General features: G+C 40.9%; 1 protein-coding gene across 1 annotated transcript in view; it reads right to left on the bottom strand.

Moving 5' to 3' along the window:
- The window catches only part of foxo1a (forkhead box O1 a), a 34172-nt gene extending 17641 nt beyond the window's left edge, over positions 1-16531 (bottom strand). The window contains exon 1 of the mRNA XM_058413177.1: positions 15593-16531. Within this exon, the coding sequence (XP_058269160.1) occupies positions 15593-16192 (600 nt within the window). The 5' untranslated portion in view covers positions 16193-16531. The remainder of the gene's footprint in view (positions 1-15592) is intronic.
- Positions 16532-21949: the final 5418 nt, after the last annotated feature.

Genomic DNA, 21949 nt, shown 5'->3' with positions numbered 1-21949 from the left:
TGATGCATTAGTTCTGTATCAGTGCTTTCAGAGATGGGACTTCTTTGTAGTCTAGTCATTTGTAGTTCTTTTGGTCTGATCTCATGCGGATATCACAAAGCTATAAAGGAACCTACTGTTTACTGTATTGCTCCAGTGCTCTAAAGTTTTAGTAAGATGTTCCCTCAAGCCTGTCTCATCTTAAGATCCGTGAAATTAATGGCTGTATTTTTGATTTCATGTTATATAGTATTCTATGTGCTCCGTAGTTAGGGGTTTGATTCCTGCCTCTGCCCTGTGTGTGTGGACTTTTGAAGATGTTCTCCCTGTGCTTCTCCGGGTACTCCGATTTCCTCCGCCAGTCCAAAGACCTGCGTTGTTAGACATGACATCTCTAGATTGTGTTAGTGTGTGTTTCATTTGTGCCCTGCGATGGACTGGCACCGCACCAGCGTGTCCCCCACCTTGTGCCCTGAGTCCCCTGGGATAGACTCCAGGCTCTCTGTGTAGGATAAATGGAACAAAAATGGATGGATATTAATGTATTTTAGTCAGCCTTTAGATTTCAATAACTTCCATAACATATAACTAGGTGTTCTGTTCTAGTAAAAGGTAAGTGCCTGTAAACTCTAGATAAGAAAGTTATACATTAGGTTAACAGTCACCCGAGTATTTCTTTAATGTTTATTAAACAGTCATTAAAATAAAGCCTCTTTTATAGGTGGAGTTTGCTAAATCTTCCAATAATGCAGCTGAGTCACTGCAGCGCAACTCTTTCTCCTGTTATACAGGGCCGTTTCTTCATTCATATGAAACAACAGCGTTTCATAAATAATAAATTCACATGTGCAGTTAAATAAATAAGCTATTTAAACATGATGACGTGGTCTCTATATAATACTGCATTAACTCATTCCAATTATACGATTTAAAGCCTATAAATTCACACAACCTTAGGGGCTGTCGTTAAATAGGACCGTTTTTCTAATCTAACTGGATTTTCATGATCACCACAGTTTTTGTGTTTATGTTCCTGCAAATAATTTTGTTTATATTCAGTTTGATAAAATGAAGCTAAACGCTTGATAAAAGTCTTCAATCTAAATATAAACACTAAGCGAGTGCTGTGATTGTTGTTTGGTGTAAATGAATCTGCTTTACGTGGCTTATTAGCTTGTGCACTCAATGACTCTTCGAGGGCCCCTCTGTGGCATTCGGGCAGGAATGAACCCAGCTTGGGTGTGGGTTAGGGGGCAAAGAGCAAGAGAGTAAAGCAAAGCAGCGGAGAGCTGTGCTATTACCAGACTTCCTCCTCCATTGTATCCGCACAGGAAGTGCTGGCTAGCACTGATACCGATCCTGCTAATGCCTCCGCACTCTGTGCAAAAACACCGCCGTCACCGTCCGCAGTGCGAGGCCAAGTGCCACAAGCTATCTGAAGACAACGGGTTCAAGAGCCAATGTTTCCGAATCAAAACGTGCCACTCTGATAGTAGCAAAACAAGAGGAAATGCAGGAAAATAGGAAGTCTCTTACAGGTTTTCCTCCACTGCATCTACTATAGTTACTAAACACCTATGTTGTGTGGCAGCACTTGAAAAAGTCACTTCCACAAAGTTACTACTCAAGAAAATGAATCGCCTCAAACAAAAAAGTCATTTCCTTTTGGCGTGGTGCTGCATTTTAGGTGGACACTTCTTACGAACTTTATCCAGGTAGCAAGTCTGACTTCCAAACAGAAGAACAAGTCAAGTCTTTTAGTTGTATGTGGGTTTGGCCACAGACTGACAAGGTATTGACTAATAAACCACAGTGACGTCAGTACGAAAGTAGGTGATGAATCAAACCGAGAGTGCTATTGCTACTGCTGCCTTTGGTAAGCAACTTTGGAGGAAACTGAGACAGAAACTCTCACGCTTTTTGTCTTTGTAGATTTTCCATGTCCCTGTAATGACAGGAAATACATCTGTAACCTTTATGTGGGCAGCTTAGTGCACTAGGACAGCCGGTGAGGTACTTTACAGACTGATTTCTGTAGTTACTACTGTTTCTGTTCATTCTCAGAGTTTAAAAAAAGCTTTTTTCCGCCTAAAAATATGACTGTGTGTCTAGCCTTTATTTATAATTAGAAAATTAGTTAAATAATTACATGCTAGGGTGAATGGTAGCACAGCAGGTAGCATTCCCACATTATAGCCTCAGGGTCCCTGGTTTTGTTCCTGAGTCAACGTAAGTGAGTAACAGTCTGTGTGGAGTTTCACATGTTCTCCTCATGTCTGCGTGGGTTGTCTTCTGGTTCACTGGTTTCTACCCACCTCCCAATAACATGCTAGCAGACTGGCTGGTGACACAACATTTACACTAAATTGCCTCTAGGTGTCTGTGAATGAGTCTGTGAATGTGCATGCTCTGCAGTGGACTGACATGCCATGCTTAGTGTTTCCTTTGATAGGCTCCAGATCCACAGTGACCCTGACTACCATAACTGGAGAATTACTAAAGAATAGTGTGGGAAGCACTGATCAGGGATCAGCTCTGGAGTAGTTCCCATACCTCAAAGGTAAGAGAGAGAGAGACAGAGAGACAGAGAGAGAGAGAGAGAGGATTACTGTTTCTTGCGTAGCAGGCAATATTGTAGGCTGCAACAGAGTACAATCTCTAAAACTCCAGTAAACTCTATTATATTAGCGTGTTTAACAACAGACATTGTCACAATGCAGCTTTACAGAAATTCCAGATATAAATGTAAACTTTAGAAACTTACTAAACTTACTGACCTCTAATTCGTACTCGCAATCTTACAAGCACCTATATTGCTGCTGTTTTCTCGAAATTGACCCCATGAATGGACAGAGTCATGTTTGTGGTGGTCAAGGTGGTAGAAGCGTTATTTTGGAGTGTGTGTGGCTGTGTTGTACTGGTATAAAGAAGCAGTGTAAGAGTGACACACAAGCTTGTGTCAGGATTGGTGAGGTGGGGCTTGAGACGTGGGTTTGCTTGCAGTCTCCGTGTTAGATATCAGCAGACTAGGCTACAGTGTAGACTCTTGCCCTTGGGGTGTTGTCCTAGCCTGGCCACAGGAGACCTCCTTTAGGTCCTGTGGACATTAATTGAGGCTAACTGTCACGCAGATTTCAGGCCGCATAAGTTTGGCTGGATAGCCTGAACGCTTTCAGAACACTTGGCTATCAAGAGAGGACCAAGTACTTTCTCAGGATCCAATGTGTTCTGCTGGTGTTGTGGTAGTAACAAGTGTTTTTCCTGGTTATAGCGACTATCCTTGCTGATTACATTTCCAGAACCTGAAATAAATAGGCCATACACAGGAATAGTAGTAGACCTGTTGATTTGCCCTCCCATTTTTTCTCCTGAAAGACAGGTTAGCTTTACTTGAGCAAAGCCACAGTTGCACTACAGCCAAGCCTATTTTTACCATACGAGTCGACAGCACCAGAAACAGTACTTGACAGACGTCTAACATCGACCACAAAAACACATCACACTGCAAACGTCACCAGACAGACACGAGTCAGGCTACACATGCCTTCATTGCATTAGCATCGTTCGTGCTGAACAGGTTATTTGTGCTTTTGGGTAATTATATTTCATACACTGCTTGTTAGTCCCAAACCGAGACCAAAGGCCAGACATATGCATTAAAGCTTATTATGATCTAAGAAGGCAAATCTACTTACTTTCATAGGTTATAAGAGTTAGGAATGACAGAACTAGTAGTCTTCTCTGGGCATGCACATGTAATGGCTTCATACCAAGAGTCACTAGTGACACACATCTGTTCTAGCACCCCCCCCCTTCCTCCGGCTATGGAATTGGTTACGCAACAGGAAAAGAGACCAGCAAATGACAGAATCCAGTAACCCTTGGGAAAGTTACACTGACTCGAGAAAATCCTTTAAGTATCTACTCTTCGAGGAGAAGAGTGAAATATAACCTATCGTTCTTTTATTAGGAGTCTGAACAAGAAGAGAATAAGCTTTACATTTTTACAACAGGGGTCAGCTTTTAGACAAGTTGACCTGTTGATTGAAAGCCCTCACTAAACATGCGTTGACTGTAATCCCTTAAGGCTTTCAGATAACCGAAAAGGAACAATCATGAAAATTCCACTTCAGTTCCATTAAAATTCCAACTAAGTCTTGTGGCAGAGAGGGAAGAGGACGTGGGAAGGAAGGACGAAAGGTCCAGGCGAGAGAGGAAGTAGAACAGGAAGATCCCATTCCACTGGCGTCAGAGTCACAGCTCCGCCCCATCATGCCTACATCATCTCTGCACCGCTGCATACCTTACTGCTTTTTTAAAGGGGTTGACTTCCTGTTAGTGGTTAGAGCAATTTGAATTTACAGGACTAGCACAAAAGGAGGAGCTCATAAGAGTCATAATGTGATAATAGTTAACTAATTGTGTGTTACCAGTGTTCTGTGATATTTTATGATATGATATTCTGATATCTGGACATCATAATATCTCTGTCACACTTTTTGAAGGTAATTGGAAATCGTTAATACTTCCCTAACACGGGCCAACTCTATTGTTATTTACATCAGCAAGCAACAAACTGCACAGAAAAAAATATTTTACATTTATTCATTGTTTCATTTTTTCTGTATTTCCCTCATTAAATATTTTGAGCATAATATAATCATTTATATTTATGGCATTTGGCAGAGGCGCTTATCCAGAGTGACTTACATTTAGCTCATTTTATACAACTGAGCAGTAGAGGGTTAAAGACCTTGCTCAAAGGCTAAGCAGTGGCAGCTTGGTGGTGCTGGGATTCAATAATCAAATAATAAACATTGAATATAACATATTGAATATATGCAAAATGCGTAGAACTTTCTATATCTACAGTAACACAAATCACAGATTTATATTAATGTACATAGCATAGTTTATTATATATTATTGTTTCCATAGTAGCAGCTCATTCACCGTGCCATACATGATGGACGGTCCATATATTCCTGAATTAAAAAAGGGCAAAGTTTTACACTTAAGTTAGAAATTTGAGCTTTTGACCACAGGTCATTCAAAGGACTCTGCATTTTTTTGCTGTTTCCACATAACAAGCTGCTCTTTTGTCTGATACCATCAAATGTTACTACAAACGGATAACAAAATAAGATGTGCCTTTCTTTAATGAACACAAAATTGTAAGCAATGGCAAATTGTTGGGATATAAGTAGAATGAAGCTCTTTACCTATACATACCTATCATTCACTTAATTAGAAACCAGAAATTTATCTTCCTTGTGCCTTTAATAGCAATTGATTCAGTTATCGTGAATCAGAACCCTTGCTCAAGGTTGTGCTTTCCCAAATGAGATGTCTATCCATGGCTTATAATCGAAGTGTGGCCCAATGTAGGAGACACAAATTTATGAGTCGCTGAATTGTTTTTCTTATCAAACTAGGAATAATACTGAATATTTGTTTCTTGAAACAGATGACCATCAAGCCTCAAGGAAGCTGGCATGTTCAGTCAGGATGGTTTTATTCCTCCAGCAATGATGTATCGGCTGAGATCTCAGCGTTAAACCTTCTAAAACCTTCTTTCTGGCATCTCAGGATGACTGTAAATGTGTTCAAGATCACTAGTGTTATTTACGTGGTTCAGCAGACACCAGAGAAAAATAATGGTTCATTAACAAATACCTCAAAAATGCTCAGAATTCCCAAAAAATGAAAGTTGGCCAAACAAAAAAGTATTCTGAAAGTTCCGACCTTTAAAAAAGGACTGTTTGAACATTTAGGGGGGAAAAAAAATCAATCAGCATGAACCTCAAAGAGGCCACAAACAGGCAACAAATCTATTTAGTCCAGTTAATACACATACCCACTAGACCTTTGGGTTTAAAGAAAAATGTACCACTTCAAACACTTTAGCATCATACAGTACTATTGTTTTCTGAACTTTAAAGACATGCTAGAGCTCGTGTTTTCAGAGCAAGTGATGATACTCAAAACAATAATTACAGTTTTGTACTCTGAAAACAAATTAGGGCACAGAGTATATCCAGTGCAGGCTCAAAAGGATTAGTGTAGCAGTGAACAGTGAGGAGATGGGTAAACGTCTCTTAACACACACACAAACACACACACACACACACACACAGAGTTAAAAAAAAAATCACTGTGCACTTCTGTTCTCCAATAGTCAATATGGAAATCAAATGAAGGTAGTAACCTGTGGAATGGAAAGACAGCATGGGAATCCCAGGCATGAAAATATAGACAGCATGGGCAGCGCCAAAAAAAAAAAAAAAGAACTCAAAAATCCCGCCTGTTTGGTTGCCTCCGCAAACTCTGCTCCAGCAGGCTGGCGTACCAACACATCAATGATTCATTGAGACAAAAACGAGTGCACATGTGGGCACACGGTTAATCTGCCCCACTGGCTTGGCCTCGACTCAGGAATTTACCATCCCGAAAACACCCCCCTCCCTTTCCTCCAACACCCCCACAAAACACACTCACACTGCTGAAAAGTGGCACAAACAGGTTCCATTAAAGACACTTTTAAAAGTGTGGGCTTCCATTTACGACATTATAGTTAGGATAAAAAGCATTAGAAAGCCAGAGGGGGAAAAAAATGACTTGTTAGTAACTAGTAATATTAGTAATAAGATTACTAATAGTGCGGCTATTATGCTTGTTTTTCTTGAAAATGTGTTGTTGAATTGCCATGACTACATTTTCCTGCACAATACCATGACTGCTATTCATTGCTGTCAATCCATAAAGCAGTGAAGAACTGAAGAAGAAAGAGTGAAACATAGATAAAGAGAGTAAAGAAACCAGATGCCATAGTAGACAGAAAGTTAAAAAAGATGCCAAAGGAATTCCCACATCGTGTGGATGTCAGATAAGGCCAGAGACGCAGCACATCATTTTACTGTGGACATCAGAGCTCTTCGCTTCTAACACAAAACTAACAAGATGCAAATGCATAGTTTCTTTTGTGCCGTTGTCGTTTGTCTGAGGCCATCTGTGTATACATATACGGTTTATATGCCATGCAGGGAAGTGTCCTGATGATTATTTATGCATGTGTTTCAGAGTGAGTGCGAGCATGAAGCAAACCGGGCAGTGTGTGCGTGAGTGTGGTGGGCCAGCCTGACAGGCACCACTCATAATCGCTTTAGGGCAGGAGTTGCACAACAATGTGGAGAGTCTAATGCCTGTGGTTTGAGCCCTTGGCGGCAAATAGGCTCATAAAAATGACTGCTAAAATCTCAAGCACTGACACTGGATTCAACACACACATTATCTCATACACTCACACGCATAGCATTAGCAAGGTATCTGTAGCTGTGCCTAAAAGTAGGCTCTTAGTGTGACTTAGTATCTTGTCTTGAATAGTGCTTAGCTTCTTTCCTGGAGTGTGTGCTTATGTGTGTGTTCACTCTGCAGGGCCCCTTCCAACCCTTTTAATGTCTCTCAGAAAAGTAAAATCTCATCCTTCAGCATCACATGAACCATATAGTCCAGGCCTAGCATTCACAGAGCTACCCCTTTTCCTACCTCATATTTCTATCAGCTCTTGTCATGTTTTAGCAACTAAGTACCATGTTTACAAGGATATTCCATGACAGCAAAATGTCCTGCTATCGCAAAGCTTACTGTTGACATTTTCTTGATGTGGCAAAGCGCACGGAAATTCGGTTGATGCTAAATCGTGTCATTTTATAAACGCAGTCTATTTACATAACCAATATATCTGAGAAAACTGTTGATACTGCTGGCCATTTCATCTTATTTCCACTGTCACTGCATCTTAGGCTCATGTACTAGCCAGTGTAGCTAGCCAGATTGTTAGCCTCAGTTGCTAGCTAAGTATAAGTGTCCAGATTTCCCTCTTTTTTTCCACAATATTTCTTATGACAATAACATGAGTGGAAAGCGTATCATCTGTTGGCCCTGCTGGGTCAAAATCTTATTTAAAATGCATTTTTAGGTTTAGAGTTCACTGTTGATATCTCGTGATATTTCAGTTTTCAGTTCAGTTTGAGGTTTATGATAACTGTAATTTTAATAATTTCCTTTTCTTCAGTAAATGACATTACATTAACATATTTGAGGATAATGCTGATCGATATTGCTGACTATTTTGTCTCCTTTCCTCTATCATCATGTGCATGTGGTACTAGCTAGCTAAACTGTTAACTTCATGTACTAGCTAGCTAAATCAGTAGCTTCTGGAGCTACGTTAAGTTCAGTGTCTATATTTCTGAGTTGCCTACCAATTTCTCTCAGAATTATAACCACTTAAATGTGCTCATAGTGTGTTTTCACCTTCCTAGGCAAAGATAAGATAATCATTTATTCCTCCCACATCAGGGAAATTTGCAATAATGCTATTGTAATGCATGATGATATGACAGGTCCATTTAAACTTTGTATATCAGGTATTGGTCATGGAAAACATTATCGTAAATGCATCAGTAAAGCTGCTTTAACATGAGACCGCATTATATATGACTCAGTGTATAGGTTACACTGAGAAAAACAAGCTGTGCATGTAGCCATGAGCCTGACAAGCCCAATAGCTACACTAACATACAGCCTCTCCTCGCACGCGTCTCTCCTCCTGGTTCGCCAAAACAGCTCTGTGACTCACTCTGACTCACGCACCATGACTGCTTGCTTTTTAAATGGTCCAATATGTGTATTCACGCCATCCGACACTTTTGTAAACGGAGCAGAAAGAGAAACATGAGGCGGAGAAACTGGCTTGTGTCAGTGCCCTGGGACGAGTCGACCTACGTGTGGAGCTGAGGTTGGTTCTGTCTAACGGCACTGTTTGTGACCCGTTTAGTGAGTCCTCTGCGTGAGGTATCAGCATTAACATCGGGGATGGAAATCTTTGCCGTTAGATGTTGGGAAACAGTTACAGGAAGTCTGGCTTAAGTGTTTTCTTGGTCTGTTGGAGAACTGGCCAGCATAACATGGAATAATTTCCAACCCATGACCTAAACCATTTCTGTCAGTGATCTAGACATAATGTCACTAGTTGACTCTACTGCTAATTCATCAGCAGTTTTGGGTGGAATACTTTGAGATTGACCTATTACATTCGGAAACTGCTTGTAAACAATCGTACTTGTCAACACACTTTTTCATAGACTCGAATATAATTTGAGTCACAAACTTGGATCAAGGCTTAAGATAAAAGAGAAGCAGATCACTACCCAGTTATATGAGTAGATGATAAATGAATGATTCCCCCTCCAGTTCCACCGACATTACATTTTTACACCACTTAAACATTAGCATTGGTAACATAGTGAACATACTGTCTGACGACTCACTCACACGCGCACACACACACACACACACTTACTGCTAAACTAAATCATGAGGTTGTGATGTACTGTCCCTGGACTTTGGCCAGCAGTATGCTGAAATAGCAGTGTGCTGTGTTGTGGCTTGAGCAGGATTGAGGCCTCTCTTACACCACCCTGACAGCACACACAAATAGGCATAGGAGGGTACATGGGGCGAGGTGCCAATGCTCCTCTGATATCATGCCCCAAAATACTTCCCCACCACACCCCCTAGCTGTAATTTTGACGCACCATGCGTTTTAAGATCTGCTGCACTTCCTATTTGGAACCCAAGCTTTTACTTGTAGGCTCAGATCACAATGTCATGTGGCCGCAAATACATGCCCTCACCTGATTGGCTAAACAGATAAACACGGGATCTTGTTTGATAAACAAACTCAGATTGAGAGTCAGTGACCTCCAATCACACCAAATGACGTACAGTACCAGCTTCGCAGGAAGACTGACACAGCAGCGTTTGGACGCTTTAAAATGGTGCAGGGATGAGAAGAGATTCATCGTCGCTCATGGATCCTTTTGTTTATTTTTTTTCCAGATAAATAGTAGACTAGTTTTGGCCTGTCTGCAGCAGCTTGGATAGGTGCTGACAGTTTGCCGTTGCTTTTACTACTACGATTCTTGGAAGGTTTCGGCATTCGCTGAGTACTAAATACAGATCATTTTTCCTTTACCCAGTTCTGCTTGTCAGTGGTATGTTTAGTCTGGAGAAGAAGCACAAAGAAGACATTCCCTTTTTTCATTTTTCTTTCTCTCTTTCACTCGCTTGGTTGTTGGCTGACCCCAAGCAAGGTGCTGAATTTCATAAATGACGAATAATGAATTTTCATAAATTTGTTGCATTTAGTTTGAGAATCTTACTAATGGCATACATATAATGAAATGTATGTTTTTTTTACTTTAAACATGTATTTAAATAAGCACAGAATGCATACTCTTTCATCTCACAATACAGCATCACTGCATGCACATTTCCACACACACCTCTGCACCTCTCACATCCCAGGACAGTGATTCACTAAACCAAAGGAAGTAATAACTATACAATATAATAGTTCAAAATCAACATATGGACAAGATGAGTAGGAAGGCAAAAAAAAAAAAGGTCAGGGATATGACTGGCATGTTGTTGTGTTGCTGTCTCACGTCACTTGTCTGTTGTAACCTGGGTTAGAAACTTGGCTCAGGTTTGTCGCGTGTGTTGCTAAAAGGCCTAATCTTTCCAAATGCTCCACTCACTAACAAGTGCCACCACATTCTGGCCCAGGGCACTTGGATTCCTGTAAAACGCCTCGTTATGCAACCTTTAAGAGGTGTCACCTTATCTGAACCCTGTGAACCTTGCACTGAGACTGTCAGCCTCGGGGGGCTAGAGAGAGAAGCAGACAGTTCTGGGTGTCTGTGCCTACTGACATCTACCCGAGTTTATGCCAAGTCATGCTTGGAGCGTCCCGTGCTGGCACTGGAGGAAGAACAGCCGCTGCCAGGATATAAGACGGAAAGAAGTGGGTGGAAGAGGAGAAGGTCAGGCATTCTGGAAAACACAGCCTTCCAGTCACGGTGCAAGGCTCGATCATGGCATCCCAATGGGAGCTTCATATTTGAGGCACAGATTTTCTACGCTGATGTCATCCAGTTTCCCAAACTCGCCAATATTCTTAGGACGTGTAATGACAGACGACAGCCACGGTTTGGGCCAATAATCAGTGAGAAGAAAAACGTCAGGTTGGGATTTTTATTAAGATTTGGATGCAGGCTCAAAACCACTTTTGGTTGGTCTATTTTACAGTAACTAAAACAAACAAAAAAACTATTTCTGGAGCTTCTTTCTCTTTTTTTTTGTCTACTGATGTTCACAATTTTTTGTGTTCTTTTTTGTAGCATTCAAAAATCTTCATATTCTTCTTATAATATAACAGCAAATATAACAGAGCCTTAAGGCATCATAGGGTGACAACTCCTAATTTTAAAAGTAATTATACCAGGATGCTGTTGAATGCTTGACTAGTGAGAATACATACATACTTGCACAACGGTCACTTCACGTAAACAGACGTGTTTTTGAAGAAAAATGTGTATTTGTTGATATGGGGATAATTAGTAATGGTGAGGAGAAAACCCCATCACATCATATGGAATGAGTCTCCAGTGTCAGAGTCAGTTTAAAGAAGTCTTCAGGTCAGAGGGCTTTAAAGCTTTTCTGTAACCTGCCTTATTAACTTGTTATACGGATGTTCCACTAAAAAGACTATAATTATATCCAGGTAGAAATATACATCCTTCTCATTACTTTTTAACATATCATTATTCCTTATTCCTTATTACACACCAGCTATGCAAAAGATGTGACGTAAGAAAGTAAGAAATGATTTTAATTCAACATGAAACCTTCACTTGAATGCAAGAAACCAAGCTTTAGTTTGTTTTCAAAGAGTTATTAGGTGCCTGGTGAAGGTGGTGGGGAATGCGCTATCATGAGTGTGACGTACTGAAGGACTGAAAAATCGATTCTTGGCTCGTAAGCCTTCGCTGATGATTGGTGGCCATGTGCTGCATCAAATATTTGCACTAGCCGAGTGACGTCTGTGTCGTATAGAAGTAACAGGAAGAGCAGACAGAGGGTCATCTGTGCACGGAGCAAAGACATCTGGCTAGGTGTGTTTGTGTAGAAAAACTGTATACATTCATGTGCGATCTCCTGAAGACGCCGATGCTAAACGTTCGACACAAACCGACAAACTAAAGAGACGCTGCTGACACTGGTTTGCATACTTTTAATAGAAATTTGCATGCAAGGTGTAATCATCAACCACATGTATAGCACTTCATGTGCTTTTTTTTTTGTAAAGAAAAACCAAAAAAAACTAAAAAAACCCCGAACTATAGTCAGCTCTCTTAATGCACTAAGAGGCTGAGAAAGCAGCAAAGGACATGATGACTCACCTCTTACTGCACGGAAATGGCTCACTGAACATCTTCCATTTACAATCAGTGCCATTCACTTGGTTATTAAGTTCCAAAAGGTGCTGGAAATTTGAGGCTATTAGAGATCATTTTGAGTCTGTTAATTGCTGTGGCTTTGCACTTCTGCAGGCATACCTGTATCCGTACCTAAAGAACAGGAGTCATTAGTCCCTTTAATATGTGAGTTATGTTAATGATTATTTAAGAACAAGAGCTGAGTGACTAACAGCCCAGGGCAATCTATACTGCAAGCGTGGCGAGTTTGTATAATCTACAGTACACTTTTACCTCTTGAGGCGGTTTGTCACACCGTCTCACCGTAACAAATACATTTCTGAATCACATATCACAAATCTTTTTTCTTTTTTTTTAAACCGAATTAACAATTCCCTCTCACGATTCTGTGACCTACTGCATACAAAACTATATGTATACAGCATACAGTAGCAGGCTGTGCAGTTTTCTATCAGATGTACGTGAAGGACGGCTTGCCTTTATTTTTAATTATTGATTTGCTTCTGTTACACTAAAATCCCCTGCAAAAACATAATATATAGATTTAATTATTTTTGAGTGTCCTGTCGAGAATAAAAAGAAAAATCACCTATGACGGCTAGGTAAATAAATAGCTGTTGTCTCTGTGAGAGCGACTCGTAGCCACTTGTAGGTGAAAGTTGGTGGTGATAAATGCACTTTATGCATAATGCATAGCGCATGCATGCTTGTGCAGCCATGACTACTTTGTAACATTTACTCACAGTTTTTCAATGGCGTTTCCCCCCTCTTTGTTCTGTAGACTCTCTGAACTTCAGGTGCATGGGTGAGGCCATGTGATACAATGACTATGTTTCTGCTTACAGTGTTACTACTTTGTTATTACTTTGCTATGTGATTACTTACAGTGAATATGGAGGAAAAGTGTGGTTGAAAAACATCCAAACTGACCGACACGGAGAAAAGAATAAAGATCATGATTTAAATTTGATTCGTGTGTGTGTGTGTGTGTGTATAGCCTAACAAATACCTCTTGTTGTACTCTCTATGTACAGCACAGCCTTGTGTCTCATGCTTACAAGAGGAGATCACAGCCGGCGTGGCCACAGGGGTTTCTCCCTGGGAGGTTTGACATTAAAGTGTGAGTTACTTTGTAAGAAAGAATCCGTTTACACTCTGGACTCAAGTTCAACTGGACCTGTTTCAGAATTCCTCTCCACTCCATGAGTCAACAATTTAAGCCCAATGAATCAGGGAAAGTGTGTGATTGCCTGTGGACATGGGTAAAAAAAATTTGTCACTGCCTCTTCTTTTGCCATGAACAGCACTCTCTCGCTATGTGTCTTTCTTTCTATTTCTGAAAAGGATGCACAGACTTTTATCTGAAGAACAGATCAGGTAAAAAATGCCTGTGTGTCTTCTCTGCACTTCCGCTTAGCAGCCTTGATAAAAGAATCAGTAAGGCTGCTCATAGTGAATTTAAGAACCTCAGTGTAGTGATGCCTTGGTTTGTTTTTGTTTTTTTTTTTGGCCACAAACTCTCACCTAGACTGACCAGATTTACACTCTCACTCAATCACACACACACAACTTGCTGGACAATAACAGCCTAATGTTCATCTATGTAGGAAAACGGTTAGGTGTCTAGACATATGCAAATGGACCTTTTATGAAGACGTTTAAGAAGAAAGGCTAATGTAAGTACTAACTAGAAAAGTCTACGGTATGCGAAAAACAACCTAATAGCATGACCTCAAACTTTACACAGTGTTTCTTACACCCATGAGTTATTCAATCAATGAGATTCACTGACTTTTACAACCACAACACTAAAGCAGGAACAGACGTCATGTATACTGTTCCACCGAATTCCTACTTGAAACCCGAATCAAAACACTGTCTGCATTATTACGTAGTGTGTGTCATAAGTACACAGCACCTTTCCTGACAGAGAGCACTGACTCATACACACAATTAGGCAGGTCAGAGAGCACTAAGCTTGCAAAATCGCACTCACAAAAGCACAAAGCCTGAGGAATGCTGGGACAATGCACTCAAATCAGTGGGTGGAACCGAGGTTTGCCTCCATGTGTAGTCTTTCATGCAAACATACCTGGCATGCATCGCGGGCGAACTGACGCATAAGCCGTTGGTTATTAATAGTGCGACGAGGTACTACACCTAACAACGTAACTTTGGCTCCTGTCTCACAAGGTGGTTTCCATGGTTATCTACCGTTTGTTTTTTTGTTTCTCTGGTTGTCAAGTGGCTTCAGGCGTATGAGGAACATGACAAAGCATAAGGGTGTCTGTGCCATCCAAAGAAGCTGTAGTGTCGCAACTGTCTTGAGAGCGCTATGCCACCTGGGGTTAAACTGGGGTGGCTTCGAAGGCCTGGAGCTCTCTCACTTTTGATTTTTGTGAGCAGCAAATATAATTGAACACTGGTACTATAATTTGCTGTCAATGCAAAACCCAGCATGGCACAGAAAAGTAATAAAAATAATGTCAAAAATGTCAAATAGAGTGACAAGGCCATGAGGTTTCGGTGTTCTTGTTAGTCAGTTTTATCAGTATTTTCACTTAGGAAGGAAACAGATACATTGCAGTTATATTTCTATGACATCTACATAATCACAGAGAGCAGGGTGCACAAGCCAGAGACACCATGGACAGGGTGCCAACCCATCACAAAGCATAATCACACACACACACACACACGCGCGCCCATTCACACTACAGACATTTAGAGATGCCAATCAGCCTACAGTGTGTTTCTTCGGACTGGGGGAGGAACCAGAGTACCTGGTGGAAACCGCTGAAGCATGGGGAAAACATGCAAACTCTAACACACACAAAGAAGAGGTGGGAATCGAACCTCCAACCCTGGAGGTGTGAAGCAAACACACTAACCACTGCATGCATGAAAGAAGAAGAAACTTCTAAATCCACAATTCCAGACAGTATGCATACATACACACACATACAGTAACACAGCACCTAGTAACACTGCACAACTGTAGACTATATGCATCCAGAGCCAGGAATTCTCCTCGTCAGCAGACACTTCATGCCTAACTTTACTCGGGACCTGTCATATGACTGGCAGAGGGACATTGGCAGCAAGGGACCTGTTGTGTGCGCTTTAATCTCCCATGTGGTAAAAATCCCTCATTCAAACCAAGGACTAGGGAATGTCAATCCAATCTTTTAAAACTCATGGACAGGCAGTAAGCCGCACTGTTTACTGCTGTTCCCTTATTGCACGTGTAAAGTACTCGGCATAAATACCTTCCAGCCGGCGGAGCTGTTGCTGTCGCCCTTGTCCTTGAAGTAAGGCACGCTCTTCACCATCCAGTCGTAGATCTGCGACAGAGTGAGGCGCTTCTCGGGCGAGCTCTCGATGGCCTTGGTGATCAGGTCAGCGTACGACATGTTGCCCCAGGCGTTGCGCCGTGCCGAGCCGCTCTTCCTCTGCGCCGCCGCTGTGGACGAGGAGGAAAGTAACGGCACCTGTTGCTGCTGCTGCTGCTGCTGCTGCTGCGGGGGGAGCGGAGCGCCGGAGATCTGCGGCCGCTGCTGCTGCGGCTGCTGCTGTCGGTGCCCGCAGTTTTCTTGGCACTGGAAATCTGGGCACAAAACAAGCGGCTTGTCGTCAGCATAGTCCTCGGATTCTTCAAGCAGACTGAGGCTTGTCAGGAAGTCCGCAGTGCCACTCGGCTCGTGCTTGACAGACGGGGCCGGCGAGGACGTGCTCGAGTCGGCGGGGTTGGTGAACTCGGGTCGGGGCAGCGGCCAAGTGCATGATCGGGGCCGCGACAGGGGCTCAAAGTCCGGGTCGATGTCGACCAGCTGCTGCTGCTGTTGCTGCTGTTGGGCCGCTTCCGCCATGGTACCGACAAACGCCCAACGTCACATAGAGTTGGCAGCGCACGAGTGACACAGGCGCGACGGCGCGCACGAGAGCGCGGCTTAAACAGGAAAAAGGCAGCGATTAAAAAAAGAAAGAAAAAAGTTCCGTGAGAAGTAAACGCTACTATCCTACATCTGTAACGCCTTAAACCCCTAAGATAAAGCGAGTACAAGCGCGACGAATCGGAGAGTGCCTGACATCTGAAGGCTTTGTTATGAAGTTGTGGTCAAAGTTTCAGCGATTCGGCCGAACTAGTATTCCGCTGGTGTGTGTGTGTGTGCCTGTCACTGTGTGTTTGTATGCGTGTGTGTGTGTGTGTGCGCGTGCGTGCGTAAGTGTGTGTGTGTGAAAGAGACCGAGCGCGAGCACTGGTCTGGAAGCGGCGTTACTGGAACTCATCTATCATTGGTCAGCAGATACCGCCCATGCTTGATTGAAAGCCATCAGGAGCCAATCACGAAAGCGCTTTGAAAGCGAAACACCACAAAAACAGTGCTTTTCCCCACCCAGTGCTAGTAAACACATTTCATTAGAGACTCGAAAGGAAAAGCGCAGGGCTTCGGGTCACAATGTGCCGCCTTCAAGTGCACGTGGATCCTTCAAGTAGCTTTAATAAACAACATGTGTAGCGTTATCTAGGAACAGGTCTAAGCCACATACTTATATATATGTTTATGCACATATTCGAGCTTATGTTAAAACATGGCAAATGCATTAAGTGGGTGAAATATTTTTTATAGGAAATAGACTTGCTTTTTATAATCGTCCTGAAGAACAGAGCTACCTCTTGAATTCCAAGTCTCGAGCTCTTCAATTCAAAGTCAATGTAAACCAATTAAACAAATGATTACAGCAATTAAGATTCACTATTGCAAGCCATGACGGAAAAATTAACAGATTTTGTCATATTCTATATATTAGAACCCTGTAATGAAATGGTGCCATGAGATCAAGTAAATAAATGAGAGCAGCTCGGTAAATAAACAAACAAATAAAAAATAAAAAATAAAAAACTCTGCCCTCCAACTACTAGGCCTGCTTTATGTAAGTTATACATGTAATTATTTGGTGTGCAGTGCCAACACTGTGTCAGTGAAATGCTACTATAGTTATGCACCACTGTGGTGTAGTACAGCTGTGCAGTCTACAGGACCAGCGGTGGCGTGTTGTTTTAACTCCGTGTAGTAGATCATGGGCAGTTTTATGAGTGGGCTGCAAAAAGGCAGTGCACGTGACCATACCGCCATCTTGTGGTCAATATTAAATCTGCAAAGTTGTTTATCATTAGTGTTTCAACACCGCAATGTCTCTAATGTCATGATACTGAAATGATTAAAATGCACAAATAAGCACAATGAATAAAATATTTTAAGGATTTGAGCGAGTTTGACGAAGGGCCAAATTGTGATGGCTAGACGACTGGATCAGAGCATCTCCGAAACTGCAGCCCTTGCGGGGTGTTCCCGGTCTGTAGTGGTCAGTATCTATCAAAAGTGGTCTAAGGAAGGAACAGTGGTGAACCGGCGACAGGGTCATGGGTGGCCAAGGATCATTAATGCACGTGGGGAGTGAAGGCTGGCCCGTGTGATCCGATCCAACAGACGAGCTACTGTTGCTCAAACTGCTGAAGAAGTTAATGCTGGTTCTGATAGAAAGGTCTCAGAATACTCAGTGCCTGACGGGTCAGGGCTGTTTTGGCAGCAAAAGGGGGACCAACACAATATTAGGCAGGTGGTCATAATGTCTGTGGTATGTGTGTGTGTGTACATACATATATATATATATAATTTATGTACCCTTAGTGTACTCATATATTCTTTATTCTATACATGCAACTCATTTATTTATTTAGTTCATAAATTAATTAATTGATATATTTCTCTGTCATGTGTCATACCTTGTTTTATATAAAAGACCACTCCAAATTTTTTCTGAAGTCAGCATCTCTACATATATGGCAGCCATTCCATTCGAGTGTCTGTTGAATTCAAACACAAGCACACCTCATTCTGCTTAATGAAATATTGATTAGGTGATTACCTGAACCAAATCTTATTTAATGAGAAAAAGTATAAAATCCACTGCTGTTGTCATCACTCTTCTAATAGGACCAGCTATCCAGCTGAAACTGGCATAAACAGTGATAGAGGTACCTCAAAAGTATTTGGAATCAAATAATACCTATTGACCATGCCAAAAGAGTTGAAAAGAAATGTTTTGAGTGAGGAAAAGAAGGGTTCAATTCTGGCTTTACTGGGAGAGGATACAATGAGCGTCAGGTTGCTTCCATCCATAAAATTTAAAAAACAAAGCTACAGACCAACAGAGGGTGAAAACGACTGTCTACTGACTGGGATGACCTCCAACTCATTCAAATGCCACTCAACAACCGTAGAATGACATCAAGTGACCATGTCAAATGGCAGCTGGGGTGAAGTGCAAGTCAAGGACGGTTCAAAACAGGCTCCTAGAGGCAGGGCTGAAGTCATGCAAAGCAAGAAAAAGACTTTCATTAATGAGAAGCAAAGAAGAACCAGCCTGAGGTTTGCAAAAGACCATAAGGATTAGACCGTGGAGGACTGCAGTAAGGTCATCTTCTCTGATGAGTCCAACTTTCAGCTTTTCCCAACACCTGGTCATCTAATGATTACACACAGACCTGGAGAGGCCTACAAGCCACAGTGTCTCGCACCCACTGTGAAATCTGATGAAGGATCAGTGGTGACCTGGGGGTGCTTCAGCAAGGCTGGCATCTGGTACGTTTGTCTTTGTGAAGAGCACATGAATCAAGTCATGTTCAAGCTTGTTCTGGAAGAAAACGTTCTTCCTTCTGCTCTGACAACGTCCCAATGTCCTAACATTGTTTTTTTCCCAGCAGGACGATTCTCCATGCCACACAGCCAGGTCAGTCAAGGTGTGGATGAAGGACCACCATATCAAAACTCTGTTATGGCCAACCCAAATTGTTGATTTTTATCAATTTACCAAATGCAAAGTGACCGAACAAAACAAAACAGGGAAGTAAGTGTGATGTGTCTTATAACTGCTGCATTAAGTTTCCTTGGCTGACCACTGCGTCTACGATCCCCAACATTGCCCGTTTCTTTGTGCTTCTTCAAAATAGCTTGAAAAGTACATCTTGAAACCCCAGTCTGCTTTGAAATCTTTGCCTGGGAGAGACCTTGCTGATGCAGTGATGCAGTATAACTACCTTTTGTCTGGTTGCTCTGCTCAGTTTGCTATAGTGTATGACCTGTGACATGAAACTTCTGTCTTCCTGTCTACCTTATTAGCAGAATTTGTCTGTTCCTCACCCGGTTTTAAGCCTCATTATACAGCTGTTTCAGTTATTGACTTTGTTTCAACCTGTATATGAAACTGATGATCATTAGTTCCTGCTTGGTATAACTGGTTAATCGTAACACTGGCCCTGATCCTACAAAATCGCTGAATTTTGTGCAAGTGTAAAAAGTTTGCAAGATGCTGGTTTGAAACCAAAGCTTTCATTTTACTAATCGTTTTATTTACATGATCACTATCCTAATGTTTGTTGCCATAAAGTGGTTTAAAATGTCTAAAATTGGACCATTAAGTCAAATAGATGGCAAAATTAGCACGTTTACTAAAACTTTACAGAAAATATATATATATATTTATTTACATGATTTAGATTATATTTACATGTAAATATATATATTTACAGAAATATTACCGAAGATTAGCTAGACGACTAGTTAGCATAGCTAATGTGGCTAAATAATGTTTTTCAGTGTTAAGTGTTTGTTTGTTTTTAATAAACACTACAGAATATAATCACTTTTAATAAACGTTAGAGCAAGTTAAAATGCTTGCTATCACATGAAGCGTGTCCTAGCTTATTATTTAGGTATTCATCTGTGTAGTTCAGGACCTGCTGTACAACTAACATAAGAAAAATGTGTTAAAGTGGGGGAAAGGAAATTATAAACAGTATTATAGTAGTTACACCGTTTAGTACAGTATTCGTTGTGTTTATAGATACAATACGTCTATGGTTTGATTTTATCAGTGGTAGGTATCTGTGGTACGTATTTGACCTCTAGTCTTCAGCTTTAGTCTGTTGTAGTAAATATTAATAGTAAATATTTCACTACCAGACTCCAGCAATAGTCTTTTATTTATGTAAATTATAAACCATTTCAAACATGTGAGGTGGTACGAATCAGCTTGATATCTTCTTGTCTGTTCTGTTGTTCACCCTTCTTCCTCTTGCCTTGTAGACGTCTGAGCCCAAGTAGACTTTGTACAAGTCATATATCCAAGTTATATATTGCTCCAACCTCTGTAACTGCTGCACATATAGCTGTGGTCAGAGCTATAGATGAGGTTATAAGTTTACATCCTCCTTGCTGAGTCTGCAAAATGTTAATCATTTAAAAGAAAGAGGGACCTTAATTCCCCTTGTAAATGTACATGTAACCTGTACTCCAAAATTGGAGGAAGACTCAAGAGCCTAGCATGGGAGTTCATATTTTTTCTGTTGTTTTCTAGAGAACCGATGATAAATAAAATAATTCTCGGCATGTTTTTAAGGTATACAGGGGATTCTTATCACCATCACTAGCATTATCTTTAAATCTATACAATTTCTATGACTGTGCCTGTAATATAATAATAATAATAATAATAATAATAATAATAATAATAATAATAATAAAATAGCATAGCAAATATTTAAAGAAAATGAGTCTGATGGTTTATATATATCTGGATAGTGTTATATAGGCTTATATAATAAAATATAGGCTTAACAATAAAATAATAGTATTAAAACATATTAAAATAAGTCTTCATCCAGCTTGATTCCACCATTCATTGTGGTATAAAATATCTTTAAAATATATATATACAAACAATTTAATTCTGGAATTTGGTTTTTTGAATTAGATTTCTGACTGTGCACTTTTAACTTTCATAATAAGCACTCTTCTCTGGCAAACATAATACGTTTCTTAAATTTACATTTACAATTTGCATAATTTGGCTGCATAATTTGGCTTAATCCAAAACTTACAAAGGATGCACTTCAACAGTTACTATAATAACTGTCTTGGTGCAGGGTCCAAATAAAAAAAAAACTCACTGATGTCATGGTTTGATCTTCTGATCATCCATCCAGTACTTGAATCACTAATCTACCATTTATAACCTTGTTGTGATTGTTGATCTGAAATGAACACTAATGTTCAGCTCTCATGACAGCTGTATCAGAGTTATCTTGCTCTGAGATGCAGTTTATACAAATAGATTACAGCAGGCACATCTCTTAGATTTTAACTCCTAGATCTCACTTTCTTGTACACTATATTGCCAAAGGTTTTGGGACACAAATAATTGAATTCAGGTGTTGTTTTTCAGGGGTGGCTCCTTTTGGACAATTTCTTTCATTCTTCTTTCCACAAGTTTAGGAGTCTGTTTATGGGAATTTTTGACCATTCCACTAAAAGTGCATTTGTGAGGTCAGGCACTGACCTTGGACGAGAAGGTCTGGCTCACAGTCTCCGCTCAAATTCATCCCAAAGGTGTTCTATCAGGGTGAGGTCAGGACTTTATGCAGGCCAGACAAGTTCCTCCACACCAATCCCATCCATGTCTTTATAGACCTTGCTTTGTGCACTGGTGTACAGTCATGTTGGAACAGGAAGGGGTCATCCCCAAACTGTTCCCACAAAGTTGGGAGCATGAAATTGTCCAAA

The sequence above is a fragment of the Hemibagrus wyckioides genome, linkage group LG17, assembly GCF_019097595.1.
Source record: "Hemibagrus wyckioides isolate EC202008001 linkage group LG17, SWU_Hwy_1.0, whole genome shotgun sequence".
Taxonomy (NCBI): Eukaryota; Metazoa; Chordata; class Actinopteri; order Siluriformes; family Bagridae; genus Hemibagrus; species Hemibagrus wyckioides.
Note: the sequence above shows the minus strand (reverse complement) of the source record. Positions and strands in the feature narration are given on the sequence as shown.